General features: G+C 38.3%; 1 protein-coding gene across 14 annotated transcripts in view; it reads right to left on the bottom strand.

Annotated features, from left to right (window-relative positions):
- Positions 1-21,777, bottom strand: part of PDLIM5 (PDZ and LIM domain 5) — a 114,270-nt gene that overhangs the window by 16,940 nt on the left and 75,553 nt on the right. For 9 of the 14 annotated variants that reach the window (XM_085222908.1, XM_010710007.3, XM_085222915.1 and 6 more), the window contains 5 exons: positions 19,945-20,145; positions 19,075-19,161; positions 18,193-18,348; positions 17,206-17,337; positions 11,085-11,272 (listed from right to left, as the gene is read on the bottom strand). In XM_085222908.1, the coding sequence (XP_085079034.1) occupies positions 11,085-11,272; positions 17,206-17,337; positions 18,193-18,348; positions 19,075-19,161; positions 19,945-20,145 (764 nt within the window). The remainder of the gene's footprint in view (positions 1-11,084; positions 11,273-17,205; positions 17,338-18,192; positions 18,349-19,074; positions 19,162-19,944; positions 20,146-21,777) is intronic. The other 5 variants (XM_085222917.1, XM_010710015.3, XM_085222918.1 and 2 more) reach the window with 3 other exon arrangements.

The following is a 21,777-nucleotide window of genomic DNA, read 5'->3' as shown; positions in this document are numbered from 1 at the left end:
AGATCCTATTTCACAAGAAGACAAAAATATACACATTAAAACAAACCCTGTCTGAAGATTGTTTTCTTCATAAATCAAATTGCAATGTAACTTCCAGTATACTGCTAACATGCACTTATCTGCTGAATCCCAAAACATCAGCTAGCTCTTGTTTGCACCATGTAGTTAAAAAACAACAGCAACCACCCTTCAGTTTGCTTAAAGAAAGAATAAGTATAAACACCACAATCACTTCCTTTATTTGGTCTCATTACAGCTTCTATTAATGTTGTAATCATGAATGATGCTTCTTAGAATGCTGCCCAGCTTTAAAATCACTACTGATCAGGATTTATCTGTATAAACTCTCCTAAGAGTTGTTAGACAAATCACATGTAATTCCTGAATTACTTAAAGCGCTACTAGAGGAGAAGATGACTATTCATCAGTTTGAAAGACAATGTTGGTTTACCAATGACCCTATGATAAAATAAAAATTCTCTTAAGCATGAACCATGCTATAAAATATGTAACTTAGTATTGTGTTAAGCAAGAGCTGTAGCCTAAGTAATAACAAATTGGGCACTGAGGACTAGTGAAGACAGGTGGACCCACAGTATCTTGATTGAAGTGGATGAACTCAAGCTCAATGCCCAAATCAGAAAATAGACCAGTAATGTAGCTATATTTATTAGGAATGATAAAAATTATTATGAATCATAAATGAATATATATATTATGAATAGCTATTTCAGAACATACACTATACTGGTTTCTTTGTAAAACTCCTACAGTTCTACAAGACTTTTTTTTCCACTATCTATAATTCTCTCTTTCTTGCTGTTTGACTTGTCTCAGACTTTCATCTTCATGATTACCATCTGAACACCAGCCTGCAGACAGATTTTATTGACTGCTTGTATCTTTCTGCAGGCCAGAAGCGTGCCATTAACACTCCAGTAATTCTACCAAAGGCTTATCACTCTCACTGCAACACAAAGAGCATTTTTTGTTGGTAGCGGTGAGTGGGTTTTTATTGTTGTTGTTTGTTTGTAACACTAATAATTGCCTGCTTATAATCTATATGATTTGTCAATATTTTTTTTTTTAAGCTTTGTTCAACATGGTGTTACAGAATTTCAAGTATTAGGCATATTTTCTCTTTCAGAGTGAACACTGATTTTTTCTCACTAGCCCCCCTTGTTTAAAAGCTAGTCAATTCAAACAAGATTTTATGGATTATAGGGAGGAAGACAACACTGTTAGAGTTCCTGCATTTTTTCCTCCGTTTTATTCTCTATTCCCTTTGTAACTTTTCAGACTGAATTTCGTTCCAAGCTCCGTTTTACTGTGGAAGAAGCCTAACTTGTTTATTTACTTACTAACTTCTGGTTACTTAAACAGATCCTCTAGTTTTCAAACACAAAGGCATCATTTAAAGAAAAACATCAGCCCCTGAAAATTTCCACAGGTTTTTCCCTTGCAAACAGAGCTTTTACTGTGGCACACAAGTAATAGCAAGGTGGGTACGAATTCTCACACTCAGCCTAAGCCTCTCACCCTCTCAACTCTGGCCATCAGTCTGAGCCCTCCTGCAGTTTATACTTTGCTTTTTACTCTCTCCTTTTGGTGTCAAAGCTTGGGGATGGGTTGCTGCTAACTGATGCTTTCCTTTGGAAATACTGTGGACTGCAGATTTGTTGTAGGGAAAAGAGGCTGCAGAAAGGAGGTAGTTATGCTTCCAAATCCCTTTAAAAATGTGTAGACAGGTTCAACAATGAAAAGATGAAAAGACCAAGCACACATGAAAGGAAAAATACATACTGTTAGATCTGCCAGCAGCTCTGTTCTCACAGAGTTGGTACCCAAGGTCTGGCAAAGTGCTCACAAGCATGTGATTTCAAAAGATGACCTACAGGGAGGGGACAGGGAGCAACGCCAGCTGCCCCACAGCATCTCGCTGTAGATTTTCTGGCCCTTGTGCATGCAGTAGGATAGAGTGCAGCAACTTGCAGGGGGGCTCTGAAATATCATGGTTGTAAATAATAAAAAATAAATACATTATAATCAAAACATGACGTTTCATAGGAATTATATGTGTCGTCAGGACCAATTCCACTCTGAGTATCAGAGAGGTTCACATTCTCTTCAAGTCACAGAAAAGACCTCTGTGGCTAAATTTTGGAGTTCTGCAGGCCTGCACCTTCATTCTCTCTTTAGTTAAACCTTTCAAAGCACCACTGATTTCCACTTGTGCATTGTCATAGCTGCCTTTTGTAGAAGACAAAACACTCTGTACCTGACTATTAACTTTCTACTTTATTAGGTTTAAGTTTAGCAAACCCTCAATGTTTGTTTTTACTGAACTCCTTGGTATGGCCAGTTTAATATTTAACAAAGTTTTAGGCAAGGTAGAGAACTGCCTTTTTCTTTCTAAAAATCCCAGTGTGACTTTGCCCTTGTTTCACTAACAATAGGCTGTTCCATTGCTGAACACATGGATAACTACAAACACAAGCGAAAGATTTTTAAGACAAAGGAAGAAAGGCGAATACGCAGTGGTGCCAAAGTCACTTTGACAGAGGTTCTCCGGTGCATAGCAACAATACAACAGCCTGAACTGTTTAACGCTCACTTAAACATAACATCAGGCTTCATGTAATATCTATAAATAACAGTGCTACTTTAACTGGTGGGAGTGCCAGAACTTCATTTTAAAGTGTTCTAACTCGGTGATTTATACACTGCTATCAAACTACTGTATTATTAATGGAAAATATAAAGGTTCATATGTCCAATTTTCTGACTTCTCTTAATATATCTGTATAGTAAGAAATCTTCCAGTTCTTTCCTCCAACTCAAACAGATGGCCGGATGAAGCAACGCGTCTGAAAAGCTCTGCTGTCAGCTCGTTACATTAACCATATATAACACTCTATCCACTCCCGGGCCCGCGTGAAATCGTACAAGTTAAATGGAGAAAACTACGGGACTAGCAAGAAGGAGAAAAAAGAAAAAAGGGGGGGAAAAAAAAAAAGAATGTCATGTTCAACAGTTCTCCCTTCGCTTGCTGCACGGTCTTGGAAGCATAGACAAAGTTAAAAGCCCACCGCTGATTAAAAGCAGAACAGGAAGGATTAAACCATTATCATTTCTTTAAATGCTGGTGAAGGCTGGCATGTGCTCCGTGGAAAATCACAACAGGTGCGAGTGCGGCCCAATTTCAACAACCTCTGCAATTCCAGGGGCCAGTTCCTGTGCTAGCGACCAGCCTTTCAACTGCAAAGATTCCGACTAAATTAACTGTAAAAGATCTTTAATTAAAATGAGTATGGTGGTTTTGGCTTGCTCAGCGTGTCTCCTTGTGATTTGCTACGTCACATACCATCACAAATTTGGCACAACTGGCAGAGCTGTTACTGAAAATGTGCTTCAAGGAAAAGAAAATGAAGCCCTCCTCATTCTCCTGTACAATACATTTTTATTTCTCTGCAGTAACAGCTCAGAAATCCATTTTGTGGCCTTCTGCAGATAACATTTTTCTTCTCTCATTCTGAGCTCCTGTTTTGACCTTGATAGCTTGGCTATGCCTGAGAAGAGCAGGACAGGCTGGTCCTTTATCTGCTGTTTTCATAGAGCTGATGTTTAAGCTTGCATAGTGATAAGACTGTATTTGACAAAGAAATACTGATTTTTCATTTGTTGTACAATTACTAAGGATAACTTCTAGATGATCTACACTCCTACAACTCACTCTTCTGAGTTGCCACCAGCAGTGGTGCAGGCTGCAAATTAAGGAGAAGCTATCAGACAAAGCTGTCTGTGACAACAGACTAATCATTTTTTAAGAAAACAAAGGCAATGAGTATCTAATCTAAGACTGGTGAATGTTCTCACTTAGTGGGTGTGAAATAATCAGAGACAAATAGTCTCCCCACCTCCTTTTTAATGACTAGAGAAAAGAGCATGAATCTGATTTGTGCCTACAATTATTTTAAGTGTACAAAAGTTTGTTGCAATAGCACATGAAATAGCAATACTGGATCACAGGAAAAAATTCAAAATATCAATTTGTTACAGAAAGGTCAGTTTCTGTTCAGCAGATCCACTATTGTGTAGTAGGCCATTCTGCCTCCAGTAAGCACAAGTACACATCTCTATCATTACTAAGACCCACTCCTTCTTAAATATCAACATTCAAGTTTTAAAAATATATTCTAGTTTTCACCATGTCTGCAGGAGTTACTATTTCACATTACCATCAAATTAAGGTTGACATTTATAAATCACTCTGGTTTCACATTGGGTTTTGGTTGGCTAAGTCCAAGTTCACATTACTTAACTTGTAAGAATAAATTCCTGTGCTTTGCTGTCATATGACAATATAATCATTTAGATTAGATGAAAAATTAATAAGAAAAACAGTCCATACACCAGAATCAGGAAGCTTTTGTGTTTTGACCTGTCAATATATCACTTTTATAGACAAGCCTTTCTTCTTTTACGAACAGCAACTGCATCACAGTGGGGCAAACTTTAACAGTCTTTTTCAGTGAAAAATAATGGAACTGTCTATTATTTTTGGACCATTTATAGCTCACCAACAATATAAGAATTTGCCTTAACTTGAAGTATTATTCCAGTTTCTCCTCCATTTTCACACCATTGTCCTCAATGGGCATGGAGTTCCTTAAACCCCTAGTAATTAGTCCAATCTTTATTCTCCTGTTCAGCAAAGGAAACAAAGTGGGACTGGATAACAATAAAGTGCAGGACTTTATGAACAAGGTGACGTTGCCTTTGCCACGCAAAGGTGATAGGCCACAGACTTCACTCACCCTGTCAGGGCAACCTGTAATGCATGTGCATGTAGAGAAAATAACTACTGAAGCATAGAAAAATTTAAAGTGCCACAGGTAACTCCTTTATGGACCTTTAGTAAGTCTTTACTGGAAGTATAAGCATTCTGCCACAGCAGAGTAAATCTCAACACCCCCGTCTTTCTTCTCCTTAGCTCCATGCCATTTGATCCCGAGGCTGATACCATCTTGATTCTGATACATTTACCTTAGCAAACTTTTGCAGACTAAGTCACAAAGAAAAACACAAAGACCCAAACTGGTGGTACATGCAGGACAGGATGTCAAGTCACACCTAGCAGCAGGTTTGTATTTTATTCTGTTTTCAACGTTCCAATATTATCAAGGGACTGGGAAGCAGGAAAAAAAAAAAATGAAGCAAGACAGCACAATAAGGATAACTCCAGAGACGGTAAAGGCAAGTCTATCAAACACATGAAAACAACTGCAAGGAAATAGCAGAATTTTTCAAACAAAGTTGCCTGGGGAGCAATTTTTCAATGCTTACAGTTAGCTTCCAAGTGTGTTCCCCCTACTGAATGGAGCATGTGCTTAACACATGTGCTGGCTCAGGATTAGGCAACTGACAGTTGCGGCTATTGCAGAATATGCTGACATGTCTGACCAGCCCTACTGGAAGAGGATTACATATCCCAGAGGTATTGGGCTGAGAGAAACCCTGGGAATAAGGAGGTTGGCAAAAACAGCTAACTGGTCATCTAACACTGCAAGCTTTGGATGCTTCTTTCATAAACCCTTCCCACTCCATCCCCAGGCTCAGGAGGAAGGTCAGTGCTTATGGCAAACCCTCCTCTCCAAGCAATTTGCTGGCTTTTGTGGCCTCAGCTACACTGACTGTAGGCTATGGTCCTGCTGGAGCCCACCAGCAAAGCAGGGCTCTGCCCACACAGGTCAGCATCGTGCCAGCAGCTTGACATCTGACAACAGCATCTTGAAGAAGGTGATCTTGCATAAGAAATGTGGTCCTACAGTCCCGACTTCTGATCATCAAAGATCCTGCTGCCCATTCTGAGAGACAGTTTGTCTCCTGGCCAAACTCCAGTTTGTGTAACTGCATTTATTGGATAATTGTGCTTTCTAAAATTGTCCCAACAGTTTCAATTTGACACAGTGCTATTCACTTCCTTTCAAGATGCTGTGGGGTGTTACAATGTGCTGAGAAGCAGCTGTTACGTTTCACCAAAGAAGTGTCTGCATGGTGGGCAAAAGCAGTGCCTGTGAGTGCATCATGTGCTTGCACATTAAGACTGCAAATGCTTTGGCATTCCTTGGGGGCTGAATGGTGCTGCATAAGTTACAAAAGTTAGCTACAAAATAGTAAAATAACTCACTGTATCTAAGCTATGGGTGGACTGTGATGGAGCTAGGCCGCTGGTGAGCATTTTGTTGCTGTTGATTGCATATAATAATCTTGTCAAAAGCTTCTCTGTCTCTGGTGGGAGCTCAAAAGGAACATCATAACTTGAAAAACACAAACTGAGGTCTGCTATAAACCCTAGCCAATAAACTTCACACAGTAGCCACCACAGTTTGACTTATTCAAACAAATGGCAAGAGTGTTCTTGTCAAACTGCTGTCCAGGTGTGTATCACCACTTCATCATGTACATGTCCCACTTGCTCTGGATGTTGAGATCCTTGTACCCAATACACCAAAGATCAGGCTTGATTTGACAAGTCAGGCTTTTACCATGTTTATCCAGCTTCTATTACCATACAAGAAAGAGTGAGGCAGCTATCCGCCATTTCCTTTACCAAAGCACTAAAGAATCCTGCAACATTAGGATTTAATTCCAGAAAAGGACATTGTATTGTGTTACTTTCATACTGGGTAACTAACATTGTGATTTGCTGAAATTTGAAAAATAATAATAGTAGAACAATTATGCCTAACTGACATCTTTTCCAGATGCTCTTGAAACAAACAAACAAGAAAAAAAAGAACACCTTTAATCCATAATGCCATCCCACAGAAAACTTTCTACAGGCAACAATACAGAGCTCGTTTTAACCCTAAAAAATTACGCCATTCGTTTCAGCAAGTTGGGAACCTATCATGAGATCTAGACTGGCTCTTGCCATTCTCAATGTCCACTACCACTCAGAGTGCTCAAAGTTGTTTCACAAAAAAAAATGAAATGTTGCTCTTTAAGGAGGTCACTAAAGATTTTAAGGAGGAGAGCTTGAGAAAGGCACACTGATTCATAGACATCTGAAACAATTTTCATGCTACTGTCCAGGAGAATAAACCAAATGCTCCTCTGGGGAGGGCAGAAGCTTGCCATCAGGGAACATATGGTGCTCCCATGTTTAGCACAAGTGTTCACATATACCCTGCAAGCGGTCTCCTACAGCATACAAGGATAATTGAGATCTATAGATGCTATCACTGCAAGATCACTTGGATCAAGGTTGACATCTGCACTGAGAAAACCTATGCCTGGGGTATCTCCAAGTTCACTATGTGAGCCACACATTGTAGACAGTTTTTGCACTTTCAAACCTCTCAGCATAATCCTAAAACAAAACAAAAAAATCTAAGCCAAAACCAAACACAAGAAGCCACACAACTTTTCTTAATATTAAGGGTATTCTCTGATAGCCTATCCAAGAAAGGGAGGTGCCAGTTAAAGGCTTAAGGATGCCTTCTGACCAAATGACTAATGTGTGCAGTTGGACACCTTAATAAATAAAATCACTGGTAATATTTATGCCATAAAACAGCAGACTACATCTTCCCCAAATACAAACAAAATCCTGTAACATGTCTGCTTAGCTGTGGAAATAACTTAGTGCTATGTACAATATTCATTAGAAGAGTGAGTATGACTAGAGCTACAAAACTGTACTCCAAAGGAGTTTCTATTATTAATAGCATACTGATACACATTTGCATAAGACTATGCCTTGATTCCTATTTCCCACGCTAGACTACAACTATGAAATCAATTAGACTCAAAGGGAAAGGTTTCTATTTGTTTAAAATTTTGTCAGATCCACAACCTGCAAGGCCAAATTTTGCTTGGCCTGTGAAGCGTTGGCAATTTTACTTGAAAAGAAACGTCAAGCTCACAGACTGCAAACAAATAGCAGAATTAGTGACTGAAATCCAAATACGCCCTGAAACAGTTATAGTCTTTCTTCAACATTTGACTAATTTTACCAAAACACTCAGCTAATTAAAAGGTTTTACTTGTCAGACTGCTGGTTTCAGCCTTACTAAGCAAGCTTAGGCACAATGAAACCATGGGAATTTTTGTTTTTATGGAATACATGCCTGAGAAAGACTGCCATCAGTCTCCGCTCTAACACTGCTGTAACCACGTTTAGGTCTCTTCTAACTGCTAGTTTTGCATTACTGACCTCGTGAGTGACTGGGGCAGCATGTGACAGAAAAAGCCAAGGGTGAGCTTATGACAGGTCTATGGGTCCAGCTTGCAGTGAAACTTTTATAACCTCCGGACAAGTTTCAGATGCCTAGGCAGCTGTCACAATCTCAGTGAAATCAAGAATTGTTTCTTTTTTCTTTTCTTTTTTTTTTTCCTTCTTTTTCAGCCTAAGAAGCTTGGCTAGTGAGTGGCTAGGTGCATCACTTCCTCACACATGGGCAGATGAAGGTACCTCCAGACTGATAAGTCAAATAATTTAAGATGGAGGAAAAAATAGAAGGAAGAAAAAAGGGCATTTTGACATTTCTGAAATGTCCATTTTACATTTACATTTCAGAAAGAAGCTCCACGAATAAGGAATGAGTACAGACTGGCTGTCCACTTTAGGAAGCATTAGATTTTCAATCTCTCTCTCTACTACACATTTTATTTCTTGCTCCCTCAGTATTTCTGAAGCAGGTAAGACTTTGCTTTTTTGGCAGTGAACTTGAGGCAAGATATTCTCAGGTTTTCTAGCACAAAGCATAAAGCAAGACAGCACAGTTCTCATATTCCCAGCACCACCTTTTATATCATTGCACATCACCCTGAACAGGGATGCAAGGAATGTGCCATATTTCTCTACCTTTGTTTGTCCAAAAAGGTATTTGTTACCCAACATCTTGTATGGTCAGCCTCTTCCCTTGTGCCTGCCGCTGCGGGGAACAGCACTGATCATAACTGGCTCAAATCTGGGGTTCAAGTGACCTGGTTGCATCTCCCAGTGTACAGGCTCATACCTTCATTTTGGACTGCCAGATCTTAACATAGATGCCTTGAAAGTTGTTTTATATAAACTTTGAACTTTTAAAAATAGACTTCTCATTCAATATGTATACATGTAAAACCTGCAAATGCCTGAAAGTGATGAAAAAAGCAAGAGCCAGATGCAAGTTCTAGTAACTAACTGCGGACTTTGCAATTCTGTCAACTTCTACATTATAAAAATTATTTTAAATATGTTGAAATGGCACACAAAGTTGTTTGGGTTATTTTTTAAGCTTTTCTAGTGAATATCAACCAAATCTGCATGCCTAGCTTTTACCCACACTGATCTAATTGATACTCCTAAGGTGAAAGAAGAGATTTTCAAATCATCCAGAGCAGAGGCCCAGATTTCCACAGATGTACAGAATAAAGTGAAATTTAATTCATCCTTACTTATCTTTCTCCATCATGCAGCAGTCATCAGCACCTCAAAAAATTATTTCAAACAATACTTGCATTAATGGCAAAGCACAATAGTAGGAGTTGCTGTGAAATACCTAACAATATTCTGAAAATGGGTGTGGTACTGTTGAAACCCAAAGTTGACCATTGTGGTGGTTGGTTGTTAGTTAGTTACTTAGTTTGTTTGTTGTTGGCACATGAAAGAAATTAATCCCTTTGTGGGACAGAGAAAGGAGTTACACCAAACATGTAACACAGTCACTTCTAAAAATGAAGGATTATCATATTCCCACAATGCTTGCTTGAAGTACATGCTATCAAAAGTAACTTTAAAAAGATTTTCCAATGATAGCTTACTCAAAGTCAGAAAACAAAATTTGACGTCTTTACCTTGTCCTTAAGATGTTTGACAGGGTAGTATAGAAATGACAGCATATTGCCATCTCGAGGCTCCATAGCAGTACTGCATGTTCAAAATGTCTATTTGTCACCAGGCACAACAGTAATTTTAAGCCATATGCGCCAAAGGCTCCATTATAAACATACATCATTAACAACATATGTTTTATCTTTATTTTTATGCCATGGCCTCTGCAGATCCCTTTCTGGGCTGGGTATACTTTAAAGAAGGAAAATCCTTAAGAGTAAAATTTTAAGGGAAAAAAAAAAAGAAAGAAAAAAAGAAAAGAAAAAGCAATTTTAGCATTGCATCCCTTTTCAGAAGGAGAATCGATAGTATTCATCTCATTATTACCAGAAAATCTGCAGTCTAAATTTAATTAGTAATACAGATTTCCCGATTCCTTTGAAATTAATACTAAAGTTTAGTTCAGCACCAAAGACAGATTCAATTTAAGAAACAAGTTACATTAAGAGATTATCTAAAATCACTGCATGTAATATTATGAAAAAATATATACAGAATTACACATATTGTATTTCTTGAAATGCATACAATAATAAGACAGGAGCTTCCATAAAGAAAATAGCATGCTTACCAGACATTTTAGTGTTGGCATAAAGCAATAAAAAATCACAAAACTGAATTCGAAGGCAACAGCCATGCTAGTGATCATTATAAGAACCCACCTGTAAATAAACCCTTATGTCATAAATTGCATAACATTGGCATCCTCCATGAATAAAATCTGCAAATGCCAAATATATAGCCACTTTCATGTTTTAGTCTTTTTTTCCTTTTTTATTTTTTATTTTTTTAACATTGACTTCAGAGGAGATCACTTGGGAAACACGCGTCTCTGTTGATATACTCCTTGAAATCACAGAGAATATGTTCTGTTGAATTTACAGTCATATGGGGAATACCAAGTTAAAATTGTATTTGTACATATGTGATTGTTATACATAATTTTGACAGAAGGTCAAAGACATTGGATTTTGCCTGTTTGTGAAACCAATTGCATCTATAAGGATGCTTTCATAAGGCTATTCATTTACTAGAGCTTCTGTGCTGTTCTTCTTCTCTTTGTTAAACAAAATTTCTTCTACTCAAAACACACGAGTATCCCTTTGAAGGCAGCTGTTCTTACACCTCTAATCAAGCACATCTTACTGAGCTCTCTGAGGGTCTTTAACCAAACAAGAAAAAATACCTCACTGCAAGTTACCTGCTTGACTTGGAGGCTGCCAGCCCGAGTACTTGGCACCGCTTGGCGGTCCTGTTAGCTTGGGCACTGAAGGAGATGTGGCGTTGTTGGTGGGGGTAGGTCTAGGATCTGGGCTTTCATGGCTGGCAGACACATTCCTCACTGAAGTGGCAGTATGAGTGGCAGGTGGAGTAGGCTCCATGGAATCACTGTTCAGAAATGAGGGAGAAAGAAATAGGATGTATGGTCAAGTAGTGCCTTGACCATACAACATGCAAGCACTCTGACACATTATGAGGCCAAAACATAAATTACCTTGATTTTTGTCTCCAGATTTGCAGGGTTAACAAGTTTCACAATGAAAAGAGTATATCTGAATGTTCAGTTTAGTGAGTAATAGCTATTGTAATTAAAGTCTTTTGCTAACAGAGGTAGCTGTCGCTGATGCTCCAGTTGATTTGCTATATGCAGTGCTTACAAGTCCAGTGAAGCACAAAGTGCATTCTGTTACATTCAACTGCTAAAAGATGTTCAGACATCTGAAGCATTTACAGGGTAAGTTAGCCTTCTCAAAAGCTTAGTATACAAGTCTTTTTAACAACAGATTCTGAGGAAGTAGAGATACTGAATAAAAATGCCTTTGCAGACTGAAAGAAAAAGGATAGGAAGACATTATCTGCCATTAAGCAGCAGTCAATGTTACTGACAAAGTAGTTTAGGAGACTGGCTCCTAAAACTATCTGTAAGTTCATTGTCACAGAAGTATCATTCTAAGTTGTTGAGATCATTTGACACATAACTCATCAAACCAATGGACCACTCGCTGGATAAGGAACTGGCTGGTCGCACTCAGAGAGTTGTGTCCAGTGGCTCAATGTCCAAGTAGATGACAAATGGCATTCCACAGGGATTGGTGGTGGGACTGGGGCTTTTTAATGGTTTTGTAGGCAATACGGACAGTGGGATCAAGCGCAACCTCAGTAAATTTGTAGATGACACCAAGCTGAGTGGTGCAGTTGACATGCTAGAGGGAAGGGATGCCATCCAGAGGGACCTGGACAGGCTTGAGAGGTGGGCCCATGAACAGCTCATGAAATTCAACAAGGTCAAGTGCACCTGGGTCAGGGCAATCTCAAGCACCGAAACAGCTTGGGTGGAGAATGGCTTGAGAGCAGACTTGATGGGACAAGCTAAAATTACTCAAATTCATGCTTCAGAACTAATTCCTAAACATTTTTACTTTATCTCCTTTTATGTCAGAAAGCACTCAAACTTCAACTATTTTTATCCATCTTTATTAATAGTTATGTATCTGAAAGAAATGAATTGGTTATGGAAAAGAACTGCAGTTCATTTTTTGTTAGAAGATCGAAGAAGGAATGATGAACCTTGTGTATTTACCAAATTCCACATAAGCAGCTTTCTCAGACTTTCTCAGCAACAGTGAAAATGCTCAGGTTATTCTGATGTCAAAACACTTCTACTGTCATTAACGTCAAGCCTAGCTTCTACCTCTAGTTTTAACCTTTTAGCTTTGTTTTATAATTCAAATGATTTCTTCTCCACTTAATTAATACTTATAGCAAGAAAAAAGTCCATATTGAAAGTTAACATATGTTATCACTGCAAACGTTATTCTAAACTTAGGATAGAAAAACACTTGGTCTTTCCAAAATACAAAGAACACATGTTCCTACATGTAACCAGAAGAGTCATATTCATTATAAGAAAGATGGTACAAGGTACTGAGAGCTTACTAGATGCAATAGAGGGGTGATGAGTGGGAAGCATGTGTGGAAGGAAGTAGGTCCAGGATCACTTTCTCAGAGATAGCTCCTAGATATCTGCAGCCATGCTTCCTTTTGAAAATCAAGTGCTGAGAACACTTCAGAAGTATTCTAGGAAATTAGTACTGGAAAATCCTCCTGAACATATTCAGACATTTTGATACTCTCCCTTCAAAAAGCAAAGAGAAGAAAAACAGATGGTATGGGGTTATAGATGCCTAAACCTCCACCCATCCTTAAAAGGAAACTCTTGTACAGAGCTGTGTATCAGAAATACATGCTTTAAAGAAAATAACTATGTCTCACGCTGTTGTTAGCCAAAGGAAGAGCTGTGCTCCTAGCAGAAAATTAAATACAGGTCATCATATAACTTCTAGCGCTGCTGAAATGGTAACAAGAGACAAATCTCAGACTTTCCTGAGCAGACTTTTTCTAATGCGAGTTCAAGATAGTAAGGTATCCATCAGCAAACATCATCAACCAAGCCTCAGCATGTACTAGTAACTCAGTCTGGTACATCAGCATTTTCCAAATAGTTCTCTGGGTTACAAATGATATTTTCACTCCCACTTGTTGCCCAGAAAGCTGTGTGAATTGGGAACAAATCCCATGAGGTCTGAAGCAGCTTGCCGACAGGGAAGGTCACATAACATCTAAGAGTCTGTAAGAGCTTTCTTCATATGGCCAGGAATTCTGTGAGGTTATTTTCCCTTACGAACAATAAATCTTTTAAGACAAAAACAAGACAAAGAAAAAAAAAAGATGAAAAGATGTGAGCAAATCATTCTTCTTGGTTGTTGGCACCACCAAGTGGAATGTGATAGCCTTGATTCTGCTTTAAAGAGTCTGCAACAAATATATATACATAAACAAACTATTAAGAGTTCCTTTGTGTTAAAAATTACTACCTGCCAGTTACCCGTTCATCCCAAGCAGGCATAGAGTATATACTGCAGGAACTTATATAACTCCTAAAATGTATGCACAATGCTTGATAGAAGCTCTGAAGAAATGAGAAACTTTTAATATGAGATTTTTGAGGCTTTTATACTGAATAAACTTTGAAATGTAGCAGTCGGGGAAGAATGAGTTCTCATCTCCTGGGCCAAGTAAACTGTTGCACAAATGCCTCTCCAAAGAGTTACATACAGCAGGATATCAGCACAGCTGAGATAAAACTTGATCCTAAAATATTAGTTTCTTGCTTTTAGTTACATTGTTTAAGTCATATATAACTCATGACATATCTTGTCTGGTATCTACATTCACATTACCTGAAGATACATGCAGAATATCAGATATCAGAAAAAGCCAGGCATGAGAATTATAAAACCCCACAAATGAAGGAAGACCGTTGTCTTACTCTCTTGCAAAAATACAAGAAATACTAAGTGCTAAATGTATTCCTACTGCTATTGCAAACCCAGAGTCACATTCAACTTCTAAAAATGGCATTTACATTTTATTTTAGTCTAACAGCGTTCCAGTAACTTGCAAGAAGAAAAATGTGCAAAACAAAATAAAAGAGCAAAGAAAGCTGTGTGGGCAGAAGTTTTTTTCCATATCAAGTTACAGTAAGGACATACATTACCCTTACATAAGCAGTGGTCTGCACAAAAAGAATTCAAAACTTCTTTCAGAATAAATATTCTCCAACAGGTTCAGACTGTCTTCTTTTCAAGTAATTGTACACTACATTGGGTCAGGTACCTAAAGCAAAAGTCACATCTACATCTATTCTTGCTAATGTTTCCCAAAACTTCAGGGATTTTTTTGCCATGTGGTTTAATTTTAGGGAAAACTTTAAATTCTTAGAGAGTCAAGATATTAAAGACATTGGTTCCTTTGATTTATATATGCAGTTTTGGGGTGGAGGGGGTTGAGATTAAAAAAAAAATTATCAACAAACCCTATAAAACTTAAGGATCCATTGCCAACAGGATGACCAGTTCATAAAATACTGCATGGATACACTATACAACAACAAAACACAACACATTCTGAGGGATCTGGCAGAGGAATAAAATGTGTAGAAGTTTAACATTACTTCAGGCCAGTTAACAACAGATATTGCATTAGTCACAAAAATGCCAAATTTTCCAGAAGCTATGCAGCACAGTGATGTTTAAGATAGCAAGCTTTTCAGAATAGAGATGAAGTGAAAGAGATTCAATAGAAATAATTCCCCTCCTGCAGAACAAGACCTAAATGCTGTTTTTGATGTATTTACAACCGTCTTGTGTTCTTTCCTAAAGACAGTGCAAACATAAGCTATCTCAGAAAATAGATTCATTACCCTCTTGTGAAAAGTATTTAACATAGAGTTAGAAAACACAAAACTTGAAGTTGTTGAAGCTTATTTACCTTGGCTGTCTCGGTTGCGCCAGTTGTTTTTTGAACAAGTCAGTGTATCATATGATGCCATACCCTCATCTCTTTATGGACATAAGATTTTAGCTCTACTCACACACCAGCTATTGTATTGTGTCATTAAGTGAGCTGTTGTTTAAAATAAATTTTCAGCACTGTGTTTGTGCAGATATTACATTTCATTAGACTGATGGTAATGCAAAGACATTTTAATATCTAGTTTATCATAGAATCATAGAATCACTCAGGTTGGAAAAGACCTTAGAGATCATCAAGTCCAACCGTGACCTAACCATAATACCCTAACAATCCTCCACTAAATCATGTGCCTGAGCACCACATCCAAACGGTTTTTAAACACATTCAGGGACAGTGACTCAACCACATCCCTAGCAAGCATATTCCAGTGTTTAACAACCCTTTCTGTAAAGAAGTGTTTCCTTTTATCCAACCTAAACTTACCCTTCCTTCTCCTGACGTAACTATAAGCATAATTTGCCTTTTGCTTCTATTTTTGCTACATGTTTCTCAGCCTATACAATGAGACTGCGTTCCTTCCCTAGTTATGATGAGGCATCAGAAAGCCTAATTTCCATGGCTCCATCTAGTGTCAATCTCTTCTTCCTTTAGTGGCACTGACAGCCCAAGACAACAACAAAATTAGACACTCTTACCCTAGTATGTTGTGCACAGTTTTATATCAACACCAGTTATTTATGCATTTACATCTCCAAAAGTGCAATTCCCAAATCAGGAGAGTTTCTACTTGGCTCGTGAGCAAAAAGTGGATGAACAAAGACAGTTTCACAATCTACAATTGAAATACTTACATTCTTATAACAAGCCAACTTCACTTGCAGCTTATGCCACAAACACAGAACATCAGTGAGTAAAAGAGAGTCAGAGAATTAATTTTCACCACCATTATTTGCTCTACTAAAGTATCAGCAAATAAATAACACAGATAAAGAATAAAGTCTTGCTGGCAGCGTGCCTTGGACTTCATCTGTGTTGCACAGACATCAGAATTGCTACAGAGAATTTTTCTTTCGGAGAAAATTTTGATACAGCTTAACATTATCTTTGTGTGTCTAATAACACTATTTTCCTCCCAAAAGTCAGGGCTGCTTTAGCCTTTTTCAGTGACTCAAGTCACCCTGGAAGCTATGAAGAAGGAGGCAAATGACTAATACATAACACTTTTTCAATATTAAGTGGTGTTCAGCTCTATCTTTAATTGAGCCTTATCTCCTGAAGTGTATTACTCCTGTGAAAATGCAAGTAAGCGCATGAAAATCCACAGATTATGTCTCCCTTAGCGCAGCTTAGTACGTACTGTCCTTTAAAATATCTGCCAAAGATTTTCCCGTCTGAGGCTGAAGTCAATTACAAAGCATCAGCTTTTCACAGGAGCTGGTGTTAACATAGCTGTGGTCAAGAAACGAGAACAAAACGTCCTGTGCACTGAGCAGAATCAGAGTTGGAACAAAGAGCCTGGACAGCAAATAATTTTTAAAGGACTTATTTGCTGCACCACATGCCAGTTATTTGATTTCATACATTAAAAACAAGCTTTGAAAAATAGCAGCATCCCAGGAACACTTTCAGCAACATACAGCTTGCCCAAGGAATCGTTGCAAATAATTCATCTGGGTAGAGCTTTCATGCCATTTCTTCTCCAGTCAGTTATTTAGTAATAGTGCCAACCAACACAACACAAACAGTACCATGCCTCTCAGAAGTGCACCAGATACCCAACTCTAGACTTAGTATGGTGGATTTACATAAATAGCATTGGCAGGACCAGGGTGCAGATTAGTTCTGCAAACAGGTGAAACCAACAGGATTTGGGGCTGGGTATATTATGCCAAAGTCCACAACAGGCAGACTACTGAAAACATGCAGACAACAGAAACAGGCTTTGAAGTTGAAGCTGGTTCTTTGCAAGTCCTCAGTGTCAACCACATGCAACATCAGGACAATACCTCTTGCTCTTTGGCAACTCCAGAGCACTTGTTGACTTCCTGGAGGGCCTGCTGGCTTGTAGAGGAGGTTTAGTGACAGGGGTGATGAGCAGAGCATCCAAGAGCAAGCGGTAGGCACTAGGTTCTGAGAGCCTAACAAGCATTTGAAAAGACCATGCAAAGAAATTAGCTGACTGAACAGATTTCAGGTTGGCTGGGATTAACTGAAAAATCAGATAAATGAAAGATTCTGAAGGTTCTACAGCAGTATGGATAAAATGAACTGAGAAATGCCATTCAAATAAGTGGTCTTCAAAGTGTGTGTACACACTCCAATGTGGTGCAAGAAAATTCACCACAGTATGAGAAACATATTTAACTTTCATTTTTTTATCTTTAATAACATAATTTTTAAAGGCTCACTTAATCTTTTCCCTCTTTTCTTTTTTCTTTTTTTTTTTTTTTTTTTTTTTTTTAACTATCTGGCTTTGTGTATTGTCCATAATGTATGGATATGTAGATTAGTACAAAGGGTCATGTATACAGTTTAGAAATTAAAAAAAATATACATATATTGGGAATGCATGTTCAAAAATACATATATATATATATTATTTTTTTTTACTGATTGATGTGCATGACCAACAAAGTTGAGACTATTGATCTAAGTAATCCCTTATAAAGAGCAGTGTAATAAAGATTTAGATGCAATTCTCTAGTTGTAGTCTTCAGCATCCAAAAGCTATTGACAGATGCAGATTGTTCTTTGTCATCTGTACAACAGTTGTTATTTTCAGTTGGTTTACTGACAGAACGACAACATGGATGTCCATAAAGATCAGGAAGGTAGAATTATTTATCGAGATTCAGAGCAGCAGTTTGGAGCTAAAATAAAAGGACACAGAAGCTTTGAAAATATTCTGACAACTCACCTACCACGGTACTGTGAAAAAACTTAAATATTCTCAAGCCAAACTATGAAAGGTTCCTTTCAGAGTTGATCTCTACCTGGCATGAACAGCAATGGCAGCAGACACAGCAGCAGCAGCCATACTCTTAATTTTTGATCTCTGCTTGACAGGAGAAAAAACAGGAACAGGAGCAGGTCCAAGCTTGGCCAGACTTCCTGAAGGACTTCCCAGAAATTCTGTTCTAGCACACAAGCTTTGAACCAACAGAGAAAACAAAGAAAGCAGAAAAGATTGACAGAGAAACAGTAAATACTGTATAGCATTAACTACTGGAAAGTGATGCTACCATAGTTTACCAGCTCTCAAAGATTTCAGGGCAACGTGTTAGCAACTTGAACACTAACACAGGAGACAGCAATTCTGGTTTTACCTACAAATAAGTTTCCACTCATCAAGTCAGAGATGAGCATCTACTAGCCTTCCAGTTGCCCATCCTAGTCTACACCTCACCCTTGGCTTGTTCCCACTGAACCCTCTGCCCATGACTGATCTCATTCTCCATGGTGTTGATGGAAAAAGTCCTGGAAGTCAGTTAGCTCACTCCATGTTTTCAGAATAAACAAACATAAAAACATTGGGATATTCACTGATACAACTTCAGCACATTTCTCCCACCCCTTAGTATTTCCCCTAATTATTATGTAGTTGGAAGGAACATGAAGAGGCAAAAATAACGCTGACTCCGAAATCAGCTCTACACTGGTGATATATAATTCAAGCTCTGTTTTAAAATTTCAAGATTACCCACAGAATTGCTGTGTATTTTTTAAATCACTTCAAAAATGAACAAAAGACTCTAAACACCTCCATTTATACAACTACATGTTACAACATGTCTTGGATTTACATGCAGAAATCCTGCCTGAAAATGTTGCATACACCCAAGGAGTCTGCCATAGCTATGCCTTGGAAGATTTACCTTGTGTGACTTATGGATGGTTTAGACTGACAGCTTGAGATATTACCGAAAGTATTTGTTTCGGAAGTAGGCACAGATGCATCATGCCTGCCCAAAAGCAGTAGGAGAAAAAAAATCATAAATCAGATATTAATTATACTTCTGGAGGTGCTAACTAAAGCTCAGAAGAAGTTCATTTAAGGATTTATACAAGCACTCCTTAGTCAATAAAGAAACCAAGTATAGTTTAATATCTTTGTTTATTAACTCTAGCATGCCAATCTGCATGTTAGAAAGGTCAAACAAATTGTTCATTAAAATTGAATGAACTCAGATACACAAATCTCCTTTCTTATATCCAGTGCCCACTCCAATAAAGCTTTATTGTTTAATTCTTCTACCCTCCCTCTTTTTGGAAGGAGTAATGGTAGACATGAGGGAAGCTATCTTTCCCTATTGGTAACTAACATGAATAATTAATATTCTGCCTCTTCACAAGTTGATGCTTGTACTCTGCTCCAGAAACTTCTAGTTACTGGACAATTCAGAAATGTACACTTTATAACAGAGATGACAAAACTTTGCTGGGAAGGTGAATAATATCATCAGCTTCCTAGAACAGTTACTTTCCTATCAGATCTCCAATCTATAACTTTAACTTATCTTCCCCCATCTGAAGGTCACTCTAATTTCTGATCTACTTTATCAATTTTTGCCTAATAGCTATTCCAGTTGTTAGTTGCTATATTAATTTCCAGAGCAGCATGAGAGTCAGGAGATGGCTGAGGGCTGCTCCAGCTTGACAGCATTAACATTAAAAAAAAAATCAGGTGAAATCATATATTAAAATAGGGCTTTGATTGTGACTCTTAACAGTGGGTATCCTTGTACCTGGCAGGACGAGGAGGCACAACAGGAGTCGCTTCCACAGATGGGGCTGCAAAAGGTGGCTGCATGGCTGTAGGAGTGGGCAGAGGGGGCTCTGAGGTCTGTGTAGCCACACTGCACTTTGCAGGGAGAGGAGGCTCTGTGCCAGCTGTGCTTGGCAAAAGGACTGATGCATCAGCAGAGGGCAACTCCACAGTTATTTTCCTAGTTGATGTTAATTTGATAAAAGGTAATCATAATGAGAATACATGCGCATAATTTCCCATCAGATTTTTAAATACTGAACAGTAACAGACAGCTCCTTCTAGATAGTGTTCCTGCATCCTCTGTTACAAAAATAAGCAAGCAGCTCTTGAGGGTTTCTTTTTCTTCCCCAGGAATAAAATATTAATCCTTTGGAAATTAGACTATGCTGAAATGCATTCTTTGGAGCATATTTTACAGATGAAGTTTGAAAGCTTAAAACTAGTCTTGCTTAACCATGGAGAGTTGAACAGAGTGGATGCTGATGAGATTCAACAAGAGCAAAGCAGAGTCCTACACCTGGGGAGGAATAACCACATGCATCTGTACAGGTTAGCATTTGAGATGCTGGAAAGAAGCTCTGCAGAGGATAATGTAGTTGTCCTGGTGACCAAAAGGTTGGTTGTGAGCCAACACTGTGCCATAATGGCCAAGAAGGGATGTCCTGGGATGCATTAAAAGATGAGTGGCCAGAAGCAGTACCAGGGAGGTAATCCTGAGGGTGATAAAGTGGTGGAACAACTTGCCCTGAGAGATTATGGAATCTCCTTCTCTGGAGATATTCAAAACCCACTTGGATGCTTTCCTGTGTATCCTGCACAAGGGAACCTTGTGCTTTAGAGGGATCTCCAGAGGTCCCTTCCAACCCCCATGAGTCTATTAAAAATTTTTTGGGTAGTTCTAAGTAATTACTCAAAAATATATAATATACTTGAAAAAGAGCAAAATCTGCATATTAGAAACTCTACCTAGTGTAAGGAGATGTCACTTTAGACACTGTGGCTACTTGGCTGCTGGTGTTTAAAACCTGATTAGTTGCAAGGGGATGAAGTTCACACTTGAGTAAGGCCTCCAAAGGATTCTCAAACAAAAGTCGTTTGAAGTAAAAGAAAGCAGAAGGACAAGTAGCGTTCACTAAAGAAAATGAATATTTTCTCCCATATTTGATTTCCTCCTGCTTGTAATGAAAGCAAGACAACCATAAAAGATCTGGCAGTTTTGGTTCAGGTAGCCTGGGACATCCCCTTTCCCCAGCCTGACACTCACTTCTCAACTAAATAAGCAGCTCCCATCTTTGCAAGGTTCCTTTTTACATAATGACTACAGATGAGGCAATTTGTTTAGGAAAATCAATGTCAGATCTGACAAAAAGGTGATCTGTCAGACTTTAGGGAAGTACAGAAGCAGATAAAACAATTCACAACAAATGCAGAGCACACAGATTCTGGCCTTTTCTGTAATTACCCTCAAGTAGTTCATAACTTCATAAAACATCTTTGTAGATCTTCATAAGTTATAAAAAGGAGCTTGAAATACGAAAGGAGAAGAGAAATTAATAACAATGGGGATATGCTCCAAAAGGAGAGCAAGCAGACTCCAAATTTTATTCAGACGTACATACTCATTGCATTTCCATTTCTCACTTACTTTGGCAGCAGTTAGAAAAGGAATAAGGAATGACTTTTGGAGTTTCTGCAGAGAATATTCTTGGCTCTGCACTAATCGGAATATACACAACAAAAATCTAGATTAATACCTTCTACTTATTGCTAACTCTGACTATCAGGAATAATTTCATTAATGAAAGGATAA

Source organism: Meleagris gallopavo, chromosome 4 (genome assembly GCF_905368555.1).
Source record: "Meleagris gallopavo chromosome 4, MGAL_WU_HG_1.1, whole genome shotgun sequence".
Classification (NCBI taxonomy): Eukaryota; Metazoa; Chordata; class Aves; order Galliformes; family Phasianidae; genus Meleagris; species Meleagris gallopavo.
The sequence above is the reverse complement of the archived record's forward strand: the minus strand, read 5'-3'. Positions and strand labels throughout refer to the sequence as shown.